This window comes from Lepisma saccharinum, chromosome 1 (genome assembly GCF_977018435.1).
Source record: "Lepisma saccharinum chromosome 1, izLepSacc3.1, whole genome shotgun sequence".
In the NCBI taxonomy this organism is placed as follows: domain Eukaryota; kingdom Metazoa; phylum Arthropoda; class Insecta; order Zygentoma; family Lepismatidae; genus Lepisma; species Lepisma saccharinum.
Genome location: NC_139229.1, coordinates 220607285 through 220627793, shown reverse-complemented (window position 1 = coordinate 220627793; position 20509 = coordinate 220607285). Strand labels below are relative to the sequence as shown.

The following is a 20509-nucleotide window of genomic DNA, read 5'->3' as shown; positions in this document are numbered from 1 at the left end:
CTCTGTTCGGAAATGTGGCATGAATATGTTGCGGAGAGGGGGGAGGTTGGTCATCAATATGAATTTCCCAGACTTGCTCCAGACCTGTGTCAGAGTTTCCACCCAAACATAAGAGTATGAAGGTCCAAAAAGCACATTCATTTCGTAAACAGCACCATGATACCCTATGGTATCATCGGGCCAGTACGACCTTACTCTGATGATACCATATGGTATCATCGGGGGGAGTAAATGTTAAGGCTCTAAATATTATTTATTTATTTATTTATTTATTGAAATTTCCAGTACAGCAGAAGCCATTTTAAACCGTAAAGAAACAACAGTAAAACAGTACACTAGTGTTAAAATGAACACACGAAACAAGATAAAATAAAATAAACAAAATATAAATATAAACATAAACAAGTCAAGACAGTTCCAAGGTAAACAGATGTGTTTCACAAAAGCATTATGTATATACAATTTTTTCTATGTTTGTGATAAAAGATGGATATGAACTGAATATATCGGTTTGGTTTGATATGACATTGAACTGATTTGGTAGCCTATGAAATAGTGAACGTTGAATGAGTGAGAGTCTTGGAGTTGCAGTGTGGAAAGTTTCCTTGCTCCGTGTTTTGTGTCTGGGCACTGTGAGGGAGAGTTCGTGGAGTGGGATGCTGCTTCTTAGGTTTCCATTAATGATCTTATGTAGTAATTTCATATCTGCAACGTATCTACGTGATTCTGGAGTATTTATGTTTAAGTTTACAAGCAGATCTCTCTTAGACAGGTGTCTCAGGGCAGGCACTCTATATCGAACGATGGAGAGGAAAAAGCTGAGAACACGCTCGATCTTGGAGGTATGAGAAGGGTAGCCATGTTCCAGATGGGTGAACAGTATTCTAGAATGGGGGACACAAATGTTTTGAAGTAAATAGAAAGTGCTTTCGGGTTATGGATTTCGGTGAATCTGTAAAGTAAGCCTAGCATACGCATTGCCTTTTTTGTGATGGTTGATATGTGATTATCGAAAGTTAGTTTAGAATCTATGAGGATACCTAGATCTCGGTGTTGTGCTTCTTTTGCTAGCGTGATGTCGGTGAGTGTATAATTACCTTCAAGAATGTTTTGCTTCAGTGAAATTGTTATGTAAGAGCAGTTTGAAGGGTTTGTGGACAGTTTCCATCGCTTACACCATTCGGAGAATCTATTTATGTCATTTTGGAGAAGTTTCATGCCTGATGGCTGTTTTATTTCTCTCATAATCTTGCAATCATCAGCGAACATTAGAATTGTGCTTGAGATGGGGGAATTAGAGAGGTCTGTGAGATCTCTTACGTGGAAAATGCATTGAATTATCATTTTTCTTGTCCGTATGGGAGTAGTAAGGGGACTTGTCAACAGATGGAGGGGATACGAGCGGGTGGGGCCGTCCGATAGTTGTCGGACGTCGTAGTAAGGCATTTTAACTGAAGGAACATGGAAACAAATAGGTTCCATTGATACATACGATTTTTGTCGAATATCGCCACCCGACAGAGTATCTCACTACAACATGCGACAGAAATTGCATGGACTGCAACATCCAACAAAAATCGCATGCATAAACAAGAAGAGCTTTAGACTGCAAATATGCTGCTGGAATTTTTATTTCTCTTCTGGCTCACTTTGCCTTATTTAATGTAGCAGTGCTTACAAAGGTTTTCTTTCATCATCCTGACGTATTACTGGTTTTGCACACGTTAACATACGTTTACAATGACATTGCACTATTCTTAGCTATCAAGAAGAATCCAACCAAATGGGATATATATTGAATACTATCACGAAAAAGTGGAACATACATCTGCATTGGTGAACGTTATAAAAATTGGCAACCCAACCTCAAATTTACTGCAACACTAGTATTGCAATCAAATCAACGCCAATCTCTGTCCTGTCTCTTTAAACTCGTGAGAGATGGTCATTAATCTCTCACTGAGTAAGGTTAAAGTCCAATATTATGAAATAAATTACTAATAATAAATATTTTAATATCATACTCGTATTTACTCGAATCATTCAATCATAAAAGCAAATCACTTTCTTCAAGAATTGACTTTTCTCTGCCAGCTCTGCTAAATTTTCACTTTCAATCTACTGATTTATACGAGGGGTGGCCAGAAAGTAATTTCCAATTAGTAGGGACATTGATTTTTCGCAAACGCCAAAACCGTGAAAAATGGTAATTGCTGCGAAGTTATGTTTAGGAATGTGCAGTGATGTCTGGACACATTTTTCGCCCATTCGAAATATCGAAGTAATGCGAATTTGGCATAAAATGCGAATTGTTGGCGTTTTTAGCGATTGTTTTAAATAAATGTCCTAAAACAACGAAAAATTCCATGAAATCCAACATTCTTGACTTTTTTAGGCCATGTTTGTGTACATAGAACATGCAAGTTTTTCAACATTTTATTCAAGAGTAAACTATTGAGTTATACGTGCATGGAATAATTCCGACAGCCACATTAAATCATGTATTTCCCACGATTTTTTCAACTTCTATCAAAACCATTTGCATCACAGAGCAAAGTGGCAGGGTTCTAACAGGAGATCGAGTGCGTATCTACAGTCACACGGGAGCCACATCTTCGTATTTGTCGCGCGAGATGTGTTTTGAATTATCAAGCTAAGTGTGCACCATCGGCATTTGTCGAGCGAGAAATAATGGAGCTCAGTCGTTATGGCATCTGACTACCATGCGAGAAACCCAGGGTCGATCCCCTGCGGGGGAGAACCGGGATGTTTTCCACCTATTCAAACTGCTCCGGCACCCACCCAGCATCATATGAAGCTGGTACCTTGAGGAAACTTTGAGGGATAAAGGTAGCCAGGATCATGGTGCTGATCACATCACCCCTACCTTCAGCCGTGATCAAGAAAGTGTCTGGCCCTAACTCCACACCCTACTATACACTTTCATGGAAAAGTTCAGGGGAACACTTTACTTTTACTTCCTCAAAAATCTGTTCCAACATATCAAACTGTCACGAAAATGCGTAGACCATGTGACCTACAATTTAAAATAATAGTTTAAAAGCACAATGGAGTATTACGTTTCGGTATATTTGGCAGAAAAATGTTCTAAAACAAAACGCGAATTTTGGGAAACGTAACACTAACAAGTCAAAAAAATATAATGCCAATTTTTGGTGCCATAATATATCTGTATCTGTCACGTGAGATTGATTGATTTTAATTTTTTGGGTCCGTCGCCACTTATGGTTATTATGCACCCTTCAGTATATACGGGGAAAATTCCATTATCTAAAATCCATAAATAAAACAAGAATATCAGTTGTAAGTTATTGCATTAGTAACAGTGAGTCCTAACCTAATTGCCCGACCCTGTGGCCGAGTGGTTAGCACATCGCGCTGCGACGCCAAGGGTCCCGGGTTCGAATCCCGGTCGGGCTTGGTTGTTTGTGAATGTCCATTCATCAATTTCATCATTTCATCACTCATCCCCATCTTCGCAAATTAGCCAAGAGGCACAAAACGCGAAGTAAAATAAACTAAATCAAATCAAATCCTAACCTAATTTTCGGCATAATCACCATCGTTGTTCCAGCATTCGTCGTAGCATGGCACTAAATTTTGTATGCCCATGGCATATGTGTCTGACGGCAAAGACTGGAACTATTTCTACCACAGTGTAGCTGTCAAATCCTTGCCCTGCCAGAAACCTCTTCAGTTAAACAAAGAGATGAAAGTCTGTACATTCAAGGTGAGGGCTGTACAGGGAGTGGTTCAAGATCTCTCACCTGAAGTGATGCAAAGGGCCCGTGTGTACTCAGCTGTATGGGGTTGTGCACATTCGATTGGCCTTCCGTGAATTGTCTGCACCATCGTCTGACCATACTATCCGGTCTGCACACCTCACACGATTGCTGGTGGCTTTGTGCCAAATTTTGAGCGTGCAATGTAGGCTACATGGCAGTCGGTGGGAGACTGTATGAGAGCTGCATTCTTTAACCTAGAACTGTCCTAAAACGGCTGCATTGCAACTGTACCAGATTACAGCTACATGCCACTTCTTCCTGCCTGCATGTGTGTGTGTCGCTCTCCGACCACTAGTGCTGCGTATTATTGGATTTTTTTGAGCACTCCCCTCGTATATGAACTTTCAGAAGCTTATATTATTAGTGTTCCTGTTTTAATGTGTGGTTGGCTAAATCAGGTACCTATACAATGCTATTCTATAAATTCCTTGCGTTAAATTTCTAATAGGCAACCTACATACCCTTTTCGTCAGCATTAATTGTATAACTGCATGTTGTCAGTTGCACAGTACTTCACTTGGATATACTGTACTGAAGCAGAAATCCCATTGATAACACTGGGGAACAAAAAAAATATTTTATTTTGTGGCATAAAGTTTAATAATAGTTTCAACACGCAAAACAGCTGTGATTGCCAATTGTATGATTGGTTCAGTTGAATTGACTCCAGTTATAAAAATAATCACACCATGAAAAATGTAGGAGGTAAAATTACTCCGCGGTTTTCTCAGTAATATCAAAATTTGATAAGAAACTTATTTATTTATTTGTAAATTGTTGCTAGGCAACTTATGAAGCATTGCTAGGCAATATATATCTTAATGTTGAATTTTGTAGTATAACTAAGCGAGATGTGTTTAATGTGAATACATTGGAAATATGAGTTCCTCACGTAGTAAGTGTTTCAATAACCCAAATGTTTTTTGCTATATATGTGGAATATATTATCTACCATCACAGAGAAGAAATATCACGGATGTAGTGAGAGATTTGTATCAGGCTTATTTTGCCAAAAATCTGAGACAACAGAATAAAAAATGGGTCCCACATATAGTTTGCAAAACTTGTTTGGAATCACTTCGTTATTGGGGCCAAGGCGGACGAAAGGGACTCAAATTTGGAGTGCCCATGACATAGAGTAAACCAAAAAATCATGTTAATGATTGTAATCACAAAAAAAAATATTTAATTGTTGTTGGATTTGATTTGATTTTGATTTTGAATTTAAAATTTTGGGAGCGTCAGCACTTAGGCTATTTTGCTCCCGTCACATTATACAGGGGCCAGCCCCTTATCATTACAAATAACAACTCTAGCGTTGCGTAACTAAAAATGTTAAAATGTTCTGACTTCTGTTAAAAGCTGAGGCCGTAAACGGGCACTCAGCACACACAAGGACAACAAACAGGACAACACACAAAAAATTATACTGGCCATAGTGCCAGTCGCCAGAGCCTCGTTAGTCATTAGTCCAGGGTGCACTACGTGGAAGTGAGGTTGACTTTTGGGCGCCTACGTCAAAGGTCACCCCTTACACCCCAATTGTTGTTGGAAATTCATTTATATGTATGTCTTATGTTTCCGCCATTTTGGTTTAGTTGCATTTATTTCATAAAGTAGAGCCAATTCAGGAAATATATTATTATATCATTATTAGAGCTAGGAATTTTAGGTGCAAAAATTTGCCAATAAAGGTGCAAAAAAGGTGCCAATTTTTGTACAAAAAAGGTGCTAAAATAGGTGCTAATTTTCAGATGTAAAATTTATTGTGAGCAGTGCATACATATATGATTCAACTTGTCTGGATAAACACAGAGTATTCTCTGGTTTTAAATCGTTTAATATAACATATATGATTCAACTTGTCTGATAAACACATGGAGTATTCTCTGGTTTTAAATCGTTTAATATAACTAAGCAAAGAAAATTCTCTGATACATTAGAAAGCAACATAAAGGAAAACATGCTTCTTCTTACTTGCTTAGAATTAGTCATCTAGAAAACTGTTAAAATAGATTACATTCAAAATTTCTATGTTCTTCTGAGTGAGGCTACATCTGCAGTCACTAGGCAGATACTAGTAAGCTGAAAAAGAACGTTCAACGTCAACAGACACAAGTCGTGCGTATTTTGTTTTCAACCAGTAATCCACATCCTTGTTGGTTGCAACTTCTTGAACATCAGGGCTTTTGGCTAAACTTTGTTCTAACTTCTCTTTCCCGACCCCTTGCAGCTCTCGTTGCACATCCATCAAAACAGCCCACTGTGCTTCCTTTTCAGAACACTGCTCCTCCAGTTTTGTGATTGCAGTAGTAAGGAAAGAGAAGCCATGTACAATATAGAGTTCATCTTGCAATTCCTGTTTAAGTGCAAGCTTTTTGGCTTTTTCTACAGCTGAGGAATCACTAGGCAAAGCATCTAAAAATATCGATATTGTATGGAAATGATTGCAAATAAACACTGCAGCTTTTAACCATGTACCCCATCTAGTGAGGATGGGAGAGGGTGGTAGTGGAAGTTTCGTAATTTCTACGTACTTCTGTATTCTAGAAGGAGCCTTTTTCAGTATTTTCTTAATGCTAGAAACAAATTCGTTCACATATGTATATTCATCTTTAAGAGCTTCACAAACTCGATGCAAAGCATGAACAATGCAGGTCACATGTTTTAAGTTAGGATACATATTCTTCAGATTAGAAAATGCAGCTAACATGTAAGATGCTTGATCTGTAAGAACTAACCACACACTATCATATTTTACGCCCTCTGGCCACAATACAAAACATGCATCATTGAAACTTTGCATTACACTTGCATTGTCTGTTTTGCCGAGAAAATAAGTTTTTAAAAGCATGGGTTTCACTTGATGTCCATTGAGAGGTGCTACTAAAATGTTCAAAACGTACCTGTTTTGCCTATCTGTGGTTTCATCTCGTATGAAATAGACTGGATAGTCAGCTACTACTTGCCTGATCTGCGAGATTTTAGCTTCATAAAGAGGTTGAAGGTAAGATTTCCTTAAGGTGTTCTCATCTGGAACTGACTTCCCAGTATATTTTTGCAAATATGATTTCATGACAGGACTGTTAAGTTTCGAAAGAGGTATTCCACACGCTAGAAATGTCCTTGCTGTCTCACTGAAAAATTCATTTGTATTTCTGGAACTCGAAGATGCAAGCGCCTCACCAATGAATTGCTGTCGCTTCCTACCTTTACCATCTTGTAATTCTTTATTCCTGACGTGCTTCCCACTTTGTAGATGCTGCACAACCCGAGTGCGTTGATGTTTGTCATCAACAGCAATAGAAATATCACACACATCACACCTCAGAACAGATCCATCACTCTGAATGCCGTCACCGCTAAACTGTTTAACGATGTCCTGCAGTTTCCCAACATTTACTTTATGTTTTGGCATGGTGAACAAGCAAATCCGATGCATCGATCAGTCGATCACAGACTGCAGTTACCTTGCTCGCTGAGACGGGAGAAGGAAACGAAAACAAAACAGCTTTCCTACAGCAATTCGTAAACAATACAGCATAGGACAAAAAGAGCACAACTTCTAGCAATTGTAACGCGTCATTGTTGGCACTGTTTAAAGTCCGTGCGCTTACTACATTAACGTCCAAGAACTGAAGAAAGCCGATTCATTGTTGTACGGTAAACAAGAATCACATTACAAGAAGCCGTGCGTCGAATGTGGGTGGCGTTAAACAGCGCGCCGAGTTGTATTTAAAAAAATGATAAAGATGCAAAAAGGGCGAAAAGGTGCAAAAGGTTCTGAGATTGTGAAAAAGGTGGAAAAGGTTCTGAGATTGTGAAAAAGGTGCAAAAAGGTGCAACCGAAACACCATGAGTAGAGTTCAATACGTGCTTATTTTGGGGATGAGTCACTTTTTTACCTATTTTCACACAAAAAAATTTAAGGTGCAGCACCTAAAATTCCTAGCTCTAATGATTATTCAGAAGCATGAAATCGCCCTAAATTAGCTCTCAAACACTGTGCCGCAATTTCACTGTTCCCCAGTGTAATGTAAGGAAATATGACACTTTATTTTGTTCGATTCAATTGTTTCACTTATATGTAAGAGTTAAGTTGTTTGCTTTACAGAGAAGAGAGAAGTAACTTTATGCATTGAAAAATGAGTCCGCACTCATGGTTCTTGCAAGCAGAGGGTTCCAAACGTCAGTTGAAATATCAACATATAATACCGAGAATGTATAAGGAGACTTATAAATTACAAATTGTATTTCTTAATCAGTCACTCTTCACTCTTATCTCAGTTAGTCGTAACTTTAAAAATAATCAAATATTTTATTTTAAACTTACTGCATATGACAAAATTCCGTAATCCTTCCCTAGCTTGTGAATTGTAATAATTTTCCAAATTCACTATTTTGCAGTTTGAATTCAAATCATAGAGAATAGAGAAATTAAGTCAATTTCATAGATGATATTGGTACTTAACAAAACCATACGTGGATCTGTATGAGTTTATGATTTCCATTTTGCAAAAACATCGATTTAGTTTAGTTTGTAATTGTCAGGGAAAAATGTAAATTTTGTCCTGGAAAACCTGGAAAAGTCAGGGAATTTCATTTCTGCTTGTTTGTAGCCACTTTGATAAAAGAGCGTGATAAATTGTAATAAGAATCATAAAATAATTATGAATAGATAAATGGCACATATTCTGTTCAATCCTTTTGTCTTCGTGATAACCTCGTAACAAAGAAATACAGATCACATTGGTTAAATAATATTTAATCTGGTTACCGCAAACATCTCTCACTGGCACACAAAGTTTATATTAAGAAAACTGCTGTAGACATTTCGAAAAAGTGCTAGTCACAACATGTGCGACATCATTTGAGTAGCACTTTTCATATTCTTTTTCTTTCATGCTTCGTTGCACCCTTCCTTCGACAACACGTTCTTATCTTACGTATCTAAAACTCGGCGAGTGGTTTTCCTTATGTACTAACTCTCCCTTCTTCATTGTTTTCGGCTCATTTTTCCAAACTGCACCAACTAGCCCAGTCAATGAAGGACAAAAAAAGGTCAATGTCGGGAATAATTCCGTAAAAGCTGAATTTTGGTCAGTTGTTAGAACACTAGTAGTAGTGCAAAATCCCAAAAGTCCCCGCCACTCCTCGCGGTGCTTCCCCTCCCCCCAGCACCCCCCCAACATCAATTTCGCAGACTCTCAGTTATTGACCTATATCTCCGTAATGTTGATAGTTTTGCCGTAATTTAAAAAAATAATCTTCAAAAAGTGAATTTTTTCTAGTACTTTCTGGAGTTTTTGCCTTGTAACTTTTGAACAAATTAAATTACAAAAAATTGTTGTAGCCTAATTTATAAGCTTTAAAACGATATCAGATTTAATATATTTTAACGAAAGATGCGCTATAAAATGTGTCTCCAAATGGAGGACAGCACCAAAAAAGTGCGTCTTTATCACAGACGCACTTTTTAAGTCCGAAATCATTGACTTTTCGATAAAAGCATGAGACTTGGTAGACTTGTTATACCACTTAAGACATGTTCAGTCGAGTAGCCAATCGTCATCTGCGTGCTGATGACCCCCATCTTGAAAAGAGTCCGCCATATTGGATATTTTTGATTTGATATATCTCGGGAACGGTAGTACCTGTCAACTTCAGGATTTTTCAGAAATGCTCCAAATAGTGTAAACTTTCATAATATATCAATAAATCTATACTTGAAAAGTAAAAATAGTGGTCTTGTAGAAAAACTCGGTATAATACTTTATGTGAATAGCTCCGAGTTAAAAGTCTTAATAATTCTCGAACCATACAATAGTATTGTATATTTGGTAACGTTACGAAATGTTTGTTAGAAGACTTTAGACGAACTTAACCCTTAAAATACTATATATTTTTTTTGTATTTATAAATTTACCTCAAATAACATTTTTAAGAGAAATACAAGATATATATAACCCAATTTAATTTCTGAAAATGTGAATGAAAGAATAACACTTTTTCATTGTAACTGATGATACGAAAATAGTGAAATTATTTAGAAAATATTTTGCTATGAATTTTTCATAAGTTCGTTTCCCTTCTTTGATCAGATCTCAAAATCGTATTCTTCAGATTCACATAATGTAGTGGAGGCAAGATTTTCCATTCAACACTTGGAACGTCCAGTTCACTGTTAACTTGGGGCGTATTTTATGATTTCTCTCTAGTTATCACCAGCAAATACTTACATACATTGTCATCCATTGACGTATCCAAGGACCTCTGTCGCTCTGTACTCCTCCATCAGAAATCAGCAGAGCTGGGTTGACAACAAAGGCTCTTACAAAGATACCAACCCTATAGCTATAAGTGCTGAAGGTATTTTCATGATACAGAGATTTTATTATTCTAACATCCTCATGTCGACAAAAGTAGATCACAATATCCTATTTTAACCATGTCAAAACTAGTAAAAACTATTGGCATATTTTCGAATAACTACACATTCCCGGATGGCCTTAAGCTCAAGACACATTTCTATTCATGAACTTTTATCCTCTCACATAATATACAGCCAACATGGCCGCACCCATGCATGGGACTAGCAGACGACTTTAGAAGCGTATTGGAAAAATTTACCTAAATCAAATGTACTCTACTATGCGACTTCTTCAGACGTATCAAACAGATATCTATTCATTATTCATACATAAGTTCTGTGATTTGTTCGTAACAAATTTAACCCATTAGTGGCAATTGCGACCCTGTGCTGCGTACTTGTATAGCTATATTAAAGATACAAATTCTGTTTCTTTCGAGGAGCATCAAACAGAGAAGGAGAAGTTGTTTCCTCTGATGACTCTATACGCTGTGTAAGTCTGTACCATGACAAACTGTATATGCTGCTTGTACTGTATATTTCGAGACGAAGCAAGAACTAAACATGTTTATAGATCAAGATGGGAATTGAACTCGAAACGTGACCGAGACCCTTTGTGTTTTGCAGTTTAGGTTAACCCTGCCCGTTAACGTCAGGGCAATATATGTTCTCCTGTTTTGAGCATTTAACCAATTTCAATACTTTTTTAACTGCAGAGAAATATATGCTCTTGTTTTGTCATTCTGTTTTGAGGTTTTAGTAGTCTGTAAATTTCAAATACTAATTAAATACTACTGATGGTTGTGAATGCTAGGACCTGTAATCACTCTCCCTCTCACCCCCTCCTTTCTTCCTTTTTAGTACAAATCTTGAAATCCTTCTGAATTTCTTCCCTGTTGCACCCATGAAGTGCTTCAATTTTTGCTATTAGTTTGTACACTGTAGTAATTGTTAAAATAATAATTACTGGAAATTTTGCAAATATTACTGTCTTTTGATGCATTATAATCTACCACAGACAAGATAATTTCACATAACTGCAGATAATTGTTTAGTAATAAGTAAAGGAAAGATCTTCATGTTTTGTCCTGGAAATTTGTAAAATCTCGCGTGGAAAATTGAGAATTATCCTTATATTTTATATTGATACTATGGTAGTCACCCTCATAAACTAACAAAATGATAACATTTTCAGAATCATAATTTCTTTTGATTGACTGTAAAATGTTATGGAGACTTAGATCGGTGAGGCAGTTTGCCTGATAGGTTACTGCTACAAACAAATATTCTCCACCCTATTTTTGTAAACCCTGTCTTTTACAAAAGAGAGAAAACTATGAGAAGAAAACTTGCGTCACGAATGATTGAAGTTTGATTCACATAATGCACGGTGCTAATTAGGACAGCCTCAGATGAATGTCCATTGAATCGTATTGAACACTGGATGGAACTATTGGGCAGGATTGTCTGGTTTATTGGACATAACCCATGGAAACACATACCTGTTTGTTTGCATTGATGTATATGTCTGTGGTATCCTGCCCGAGGCTCCAAGTATTCCACTAGTAGTGCTTGCATACACACATACATGTGCATTTACTCAAGTCAATCCATTTGTCTCTCACTTGTCTGTCCCAGAAATTGTCCTCTCCTCTCCCCAAACCAGACTATATATCCCCTACCATATATTGTGGGCGAAAGTTCGGGGACGGGCTGAGTTGTCCCTAGGCAGGAAATGAAATTATGGTAACCTTGGTAGACCATATACACCACAATAATGGCATATTCCATATCTTTAATATTGTTTATCATCATTTATGAACAGATAACCGTTTTCTTCATTGGTTATATTTATTTCCTAGCCTATTGTAATTAGAGAGTTAAAGTCCCAAATACAAAACATTCTTATTTTTTTAAAAAAAAAATGCTGCACTGGCAATGGACAGCTCAAAAAATAAGCTGTGTACAGTTTTTGGTAAGTTAGAAGATCACTAAAATTATAACAAAAGTTATAACCCTTTCCGAAGACACCCAAATTTCAACCTCACTGCATTTTGCAGACTAGTAAGGCCCTGGCGTTTGGACTTGTGGCCAGTATAATCCTCTATGGGACTTGTGTTGTATGCTGTCCACATGTGTTTGTCCCTTCATCTATTTCATCTTACGACCATTCATCCTCATCTTTGCAATTAGCCAAAAGTGGCAGAAACATGAAATGAAATAAATCGAATCATTCATGTATTCAAAGATGGAGATTTACTGTTAATAAATTATCAGAATCTTGCTGTAGTATGATTAGAGCTACAATAGGTAGGAAAACCTTTAATGATGGATCATATAAAGACTATTAAACATAAGCTAGTATGCTAATAGCTCAATGTAAAGTTATCTCACTTGATAGATTGTTCACATCATGTTAACTCCATTTGGTCTCTTAGCACATCACATTACGATGCCAGAGGTCCCGGGTTAGAATTCAGACCTGGGCATGGGTGTTCTTTGTAAATATCCCTTCATCAATTTCATCATATCATCACTCATCCTCATCTTCGTGATTAGCCAAAAGTAGAAGAAAAGCGAAGTAAAATAAACCAAATCAATCAATGAATTAATTTGGTCTCGAGTACTCGCATATTATTGTGATATCTGTGAGGGCTGCATGAGGTGAACTTAATGTTGCAGAGAAGGTCTAAATAATTGAATGCCACATGCTCATCACCATTGTTTATTTACAATTTCGTATAGTACGAAAGGGGAGAAGATGAGTCAAGCATGAGCCTGGGTCACCACAAGATCATTGAAACTCTGATAATAGTATGATTACTGGCAGTAAGATTGTTAAGGGCAACCTGATGCACTGGTCCCCAGACACTTCAAATATTTCTCATGTAGATTCACAGTACCATATTTTAGTTATTGTACTTGTTAGTGTATATAACCCAAGTTAAACATAAATGTAAAATTAAAATTGTGCACGTGTATTTTTTCATAAAGATTTACCCACGACTACACACTTTGGTCTATTTTGTTAAAATCTATTGAAATGCTCTCTTGTTGTTCATTCAGTATATATTAGGTAGAAATGCATTTTAGACTCCTCTTGTGGAAACTTCATATGTGTGGGTCTGTGTTAAAAATTACTACTGAATTTTATTACTAAAATATTAAGTTGTAATGAAAACTTATTATGGCACAGAAATTGTATGTGTTTATATGTATAGTTAATGTATTGTAAATACTGTAGAAACACATCAGCCCAGCCGCGTCCCTGACGACTGGTCATCATTGTCTGGCAGTAGCTTCTGGTCGTGGTTCTCATTCATGACTTGAACAGTCCAAACTATAGGTGTTACCTGTCTGTATGCTACGTGTGTATTTGGCCTGTGGCTTGAGTTCAGCACCACCGGACATAATCACTATGCCAAACCTATCATTCCATTTGCACTCACAACTATGACTCATTCATTCACATCAAATAAGTTAATGTTACACATGCTTTTTATTCCTTCTTAAAATCACCATAAATTGTATTCTTCATTTCAGAAGAATATTGTATTACTTGAAAAATAACTTTTTATTTGGGCTTAATTTACATGTGTTTTCAAAATAGGACTGTTTCACAATATTTTTATGTTATTAGTGTTTATAACAATTTTAGAACTTCTGAATGTTAATGATATACGTTTTATTTTTCTTTCCAGAGAAAGGGAGAGTTTTTGCATTTGGAAATAATGAATATGGGCAGCTAGGACTTGGTCACACATGTTCAGTAGCAAAGCCAAGTTGTATTAAAAGTAAGTATTTTCAATACAAATTTATAAACATTGTAATGTGTGCATATACTGAACCATGGTATAAGTATTGGAAAATATTGGTTTGAACTTAATTCAGTACTTGTCTCGAGTACAGTCATTTTGCGAACCCTCAGAATGCTAATTGAATGCACTTGATGCTGACCACTCTGTCAGAGAGTCTGAAAAAAAAACTGGTATTAGAACAATCTTAAATGATAAATGATTGTGAAAACTTCACCTATCGCAATAGTGTTTAATGCAAATATTTGTATTAAGAATGCATCAATATTTTAGCTGCACAAATCACTTAAGTATACAATTTATTATTACAGTGCCCTCATGCTAATACCATACACACACTTTTAAAAAAAAAACTTTCTTAAAAATTGTAATAATGGCTTACTAATTGATGCTTTTCAATTACAGGTTTGAAGCCTGACAAAGCTACTTATGTTGCTTGTGGGCGAGCACATACACTTATAGCTACAGGTTCGTTATTCAAAGTTACTATCATTTTTTTAAAAATAACAGTATGACTTGTTCCATATGTTTCATCATTGTATGCAGTTGTACTGGACCTATTGCTTTATAATAGTATATTTATTGCAAATATGGACTAAATAGTTCCTCAATTAAGAGGGTTAGAGTGAGATCACTTACTGACCTCTTTGGGAGCACTTGTGTGTCTTGTCTTACACGAGCTAGGGAATAGCCATAGCCCATGATATTATTTCAGGATGTTGAAAAAGTATGTGTCCATTAAATATTTTCCTAACCATGGTCAGAATGTCAACAACCCTTAAATGAAATTGTATTTGCAATTTATTTTCCAATCGACAGATATCGCAAGTCATGTAGAAAGTTGTGTCTGTGGAAATAACAATCAATAATTAGGTTTTCAAAAATTACTCTAATGTATAATGTTTGTTAGTTGTCTGTTTGGAATATTATTGTACAATAATTAGATAGTTTTGTTTTGCTGCTCTCATTTCATTCTGCTTGAAATTTCTGATTTATTTTCAGTTCTTAATTTTCTTTCTTTTTTTCTTTTGTAAAGTTGGCATTATTTATTTATTTTACCTTTATTGCACTTTCACTTCTCAAATTTTTCAGTTTCACAATTTAGCTTTCATCACACTAGGAATTCACTTTGCAACAGTGACTATGCTATAGCATTGGAAAGTTAACAAGATAAGGTATGTAATCTATTACATTGAGCCTGAATTATGCTGAGAAACTGTAGTCATTGAATAGTTAGTATGCTTTGTTGTGAGTAATAAGTTGAGAGTAGTTAAATGCTTTCTGAGTACTACAAGAAGAAACATAATTAGTAGCATACTGAGGAATCTTTTAAAGGTTGGGTAGAGAGTATGGACAGAAGGATCAAAATTATGTTATAGATTACCATCTTTCTCAGTAATCAGTGTTTTCTCTTCTTTTTTTTTAAGGATCAGTAATTTTACTCTGTGATCAGTAATTTGTATGTTCATAATATAACACACTTTTTGACTCAGGTAGCTAAATCAAGGACTTGTTTACCTGCAACATTGTGATAATACAGTATACTCTTGCTAACTCAGCCCTTAATAAGCTGGTCAGGGTTATGTTTATGCTTGCTTTGAAAAGCCACTTCATCCTCTTCCCAGGTGAGAAGAATGCAGTGACATCATAAGTGTGTTGCAGGCAGTGCTTGAAGTGGAAAATATTGGCTGGGAAGATGTTTGGTCGAATCTTAGGGGTATATGGGGGTGTTCCTATGGTTTAAAGCTTGGCTGGACCTTTGGCCTGCGCCACGACAGTTTTGTGGCTGCGTAAGTCTATTAAACTATTGATGATATCTAGACAAGAGTGAAAGCAAACCATGAAGATTCATGTGAATGTTCCACAGGGAATTCTAAGCATGTGTAATTTTTCAGATTTGTAAATATCGTAGGAGTTTTTAGAAAGGAGAGAAAAATTCGAAAAAAGCTGGCCTTGGGTCAGCCAAATGTCTAGTTGTACCTTAACATGGTGACAATGGGACAGCTGTGAAAATTTTGCTAGCTGGAGAGATACCATCCCAGCACTGGTTGCGAGGAAAAAGCACAAGCTGCAAAGAAGATATGTTATTTTTGGACCAGCTAGTGCTGTGATGGCACAATGACTATGTTGAAAGGTTTCTTAGTAAATACCAAGAAAATAATACTCACTTTTTCCGCACAACTGTTTTATTTGTATGATGAAGAAGTTTTCTCAGGATATCAACCAGGTGATTTCCAGATACGCTTCCGAGCTTTCGAGAGCTAACGTCACTCTCATCTTCAGGGATTGAAGTGCAGAGAATAGTTAGGGCATGGTTATATGTATTTGATATGAGAGGGGTATGGTGTGGGTGGCAGGCCAATCAGGTGCCGTCTCTACAACGCCCATGCTCCCAGTCGACTATCGCTAGCCATGCTGGGTCCAGTTTTAATCCTGTGTCCCTGTTGAGGTTTTCCTTTTCCCCGTGCTTCTTTGATGATTCTGTCCCAGTAATTGGATGACTTGTTGATGATCTTGGTGGTTGTGAAGTCGAATCTATGCCCCTCTTGGATGGAATGTTCTGCCAACCCTGATTTGTCTGGATGAAAATTCTTGATGTAGCTGGCTGGAGAAGCACTCCAAGCAACAGTGCAACAAGTTCCAATGAGGATGGTGGCAGGGGCCATTGAAATAAATAGAACTACAAATAAAACAGTTGCGTGGAAAAAGTGAGTACTATTTTCTTGGTATGCTGCATCTCTCATTTCCCGATTATGAATTACATTTAGTAGTGCAGAAAAAGGGGGTGACTGTGACATGATGAACTTATTTTTTTCACCATTATCATATATTTGTCTCTTATTTAGATTTTTAAAATATTGTGCTACATAGCACAGTAAAGTTGTAACATTAAATTTAATAAAGAATTAAATTAAATCATTTAATCCACTCTTAGTAATCTGGCACCCTTCTGTTGTCTTGTAAGTAGTAACCAAAGTAGCAAGAGTGTGTATAATTTGTAATTATTGAGTATTTGTATATGTAGAATATAAGCAGAACATTGATTACACCACTGCAGTGTTACTCATGAATTGTACAATGTAGGAATCAAAATACTTATTTTTATAGGTATTATTATAATTGCAGCATGGAAAATTTCAACTCATGATCCATCATTAATAGCTCATTTTATAATCAACAAACTGTAATTGATTTTGGTAGAAAATTAAGTAATGACCTGGATTGTCCATTAGCTACAGCTTTATTTCCATGTAGCATTTGCTATAAGCAGTGCCGGATCTACAAGTCTTGACCCCCAAACCCCCGCAAGATATTACCAAAGGCCCCCTCTACCTACAGCCACCCAACTCAAAATACAACTCATTTTTTTTTAATGGGAATGTGATATATAGAACAGTTTTCTCACACCTGGAAAATGATGCATTTGTTACAATCATGCGGTCATAACTTTTTCCTGATTAAAGATAGGTTGAAGAACCTTCACCGCTGCATTTCTCGTAAAATTGTAGCCTGATTTGATTCTAGTCACTGCCACGCAAAAAATCTGGGGTGGGTGATCTAAAGTTGGAATTTTTCCAGCATTTTCCCCGTATAAAGCGGCTCTAGGGCCCACCCAACCTTAACTCAAATGGCATCGGAGGTGGGGGTGTAAAGGTGGCTGCAGCGCTGTGCTGATCACATCACCTTCAAGATGGCCAACATCGAAAATATGTGGGGCCCTACCCCCACATTCCCTAAATGTGCCTTCATGGGACAGTGCTATATGCACAGGGAATATAACTTTTCTTTTACCTGCATGTATTGTATTCGTTTCTGTACCCCTGAGTAACTAAGTTTGTTTTTTACATACACATATACAAACCCTCCGCTATGACAATGGCTGAGGGCCCCCTAAAGGCTTGCTTTACTTGTCCCCAGGTGCTCCCCCGCACTGCGGGGTTTTACGGCTTGTAGATCCGGCACTGGCTATAAGCATGAACGTAAGTAAATAAACCAGACCTTTACTTTCAAATACAATAGAAATTTTATCACTGCAAATCAGTGGTTATAATGATCCAATATTAACACTATAACGACGGCTACAATGACTGTATGTTATTGTCGGATCGGGTCTATTCAACCCGGGGAAATATTATACTTTTTTTCAGGCGTTCAAATTTTGTAATTTATATCAATGACTGAAAATAATGGTTTCAGGTTATTTATTAATGACATTTAACCATTTACATGTTTCTAATATGTAACATGTTTTACGAAAGAAATTTAAACATTGAATAACATATGTTATAAAGAAACCCTTGAGTTTTGATTATAATAGTCTTTTTACATTTGGAACATTTTTATCATACGTCCAGTTATCATTAATGACTTGTAAGAATTTACATATTTTTATTATCTACTTTTTGTCAAGAATAACTTACAACGTCGATTAACATGTGTTACATACGTAGAACACGTGAATGCTGAGTACAAACATTTACATACATTTCGAGCACACTGTTCTTGTTATCCGATCGACTTTTGATGGACAAATATAACACCTCCTTCTGGATTGCTTCTGTACACCTTGCTCTTCATTTGAACATCCATTGGTTTGCTCGTCCATTACTAGTTTGCCACTGAGCTCCTTTCCCAGGTACTGCAAGAACCTTCTACGTCTACCCGATTTGGCTCCCAATTCTTACAGATGTACTGTTTGGTACAAAAAAAAATGCATTTAGTGCACTGAAGTCGATCATGTCATGAAATATAACCATGGCCATCTTCGAGCTTTTCGTTTCACACTGTAGTTTTGTACCATTTTGTGCTATTAGCTGTGCTGTGAAAGCGTCGATTTTCGGCTGTTCATGGAACGTAGAAAGTAGAATCACCACCTTGTTCTTCTTGGGGCAATATGATGCTATCATTAGATCATCTTGAAATCCAAACAAACTGGAGCAACACACTCGCTGTTTTATGGCAGTAAACTCTGGTGGCAGCTCTCCTTTGTTCTTTCGCATCATGCCGACCAGAGTAAGTTTCTTGGCAAGTAGATCCCTTGCAAGAGATACACTCGTGAAGAAATTATGGCATGTGATGTTTCTTCCACTACCTTCGATTTCCTTCACTAAGTCCTTCACTACTCTCTCTACTTGATTTTTTTCCCTATTAACTCCAGCTTTCTTTCCTTTGTAGATTTGAGCCTTCAAAACAGAAGCTGTTTGAGAATCACAAATCAGACACAGCTTGATTCCGTATTGACCAGATTTCGATGGCATGCACTGTCTAAAAGGGCATTGCCATCTAAAATTGACAAGTTGTTCGTATACAGTCATGATGCAATCAGGAATGTACGCTTCTCGGAAGTAAACAGTCCAAGTCTAGAATACATCTCTTATAGGATCGAGCTTACCTGGAGACGAGACACGAGACCTAAGCTTTTGTGTATTTGGTACGCGAGCCATTGAATTTCTTCAATTATACTCAAGAACTCGTGAGAATGAACAAATTCGTCGTCCAAACTACACAGATGTTCTGCACCAAACAAAGTCTGCATGCTGATTCGTTCATAAAGTTCCGGAAAATTGCAGTTCCTGTGCTTTGAAACCAACAAACTGAAATAACCAACAATAGTTATGCAGACTATTGTCGACAAACAAAAAAATCCTTTTCTGCAGTATCCGTCTGCAACTTAGGATATTTGTTTTTCCTGGGTAAACTGAACAGGCAAAGGGTTTTACTTCATGGTTTGTGCCTCTTGGCTAATTCGCGAAGATGGGGATCAGTGATGAAATGATGAAATTGATGAATGGACATTTACAAAGAACCTTGCCGAGGGGAATTAGAACCCGGGACCATTGACGTCACAGTGCGATGTGCTAACCACTCAGCCCCAGGGTCCAGGAATATGCTTTTGAAGGTTGTGACTATCCTTGAAATGTCACAGAGGTGAAGAGGGATATTTCTGCAGTAGAAAAAATAGGCCTATATATTTAAAAATTAAAATCGGGCCTAAAGGACCCGTCCGTCCGCAACGAGAGTAATACATTTTCTGACCAAACTTAAAAAATAACCAAAGATTACAATAAATGATTTCAAAGGCCTTCGAAATTGACGAAAAGTCACGGAAGGAGAACACATTCATTTGCAGAATTTAAAAATTAGACAGGTATAAAAATTGAAACCAGGCCTAAAAGACCCGTCTGTCGTACAGTGTTAACATCATTTCATGTGCTAGTAAATCATCAAGTAGATGCATCTGAGAGGTATGTTAACAAAGATTTCCATGTTATTGTTCAACATTAAAAATCCTGGATTACCAAGAAACTGGTGTAAATGGCATAAAATAGCAGAGGATAATATGAGGATTCCAACAAAATTGAAGAATTTTCAGAAGTTTCCATAGCTAGAAACAGTGGATTTGAAGGGGACAAATTTGAAAATGTTGTAAGTTAATATTCAGTAGCTTTCCTGGACATACCCCATATCATATTTCTCCTTCCGTAATATAGGATACACGCTGAACGGGAATGTAAAAT

At 36.9% G+C, this 20509-nt stretch overlaps 1 protein-coding gene across 1 annotated transcript in view; it reads left to right on the top strand.

Moving 5' to 3' along the window:
• Positions 1-20509, top strand: part of LOC145988972 (X-linked retinitis pigmentosa GTPase regulator-like) — a 404239-nt gene that overhangs the window by 212384 nt on the left and 171346 nt on the right. Inside the window, exons 3-4 of the mRNA XM_083124278.1 lie at positions 13878-13970; positions 14397-14459. Coding sequence (XP_082980404.1) covers positions 13878-13970; positions 14397-14459 — 156 coding nt within the window. The remainder of the gene's footprint in view (positions 1-13877; positions 13971-14396; positions 14460-20509) is intronic.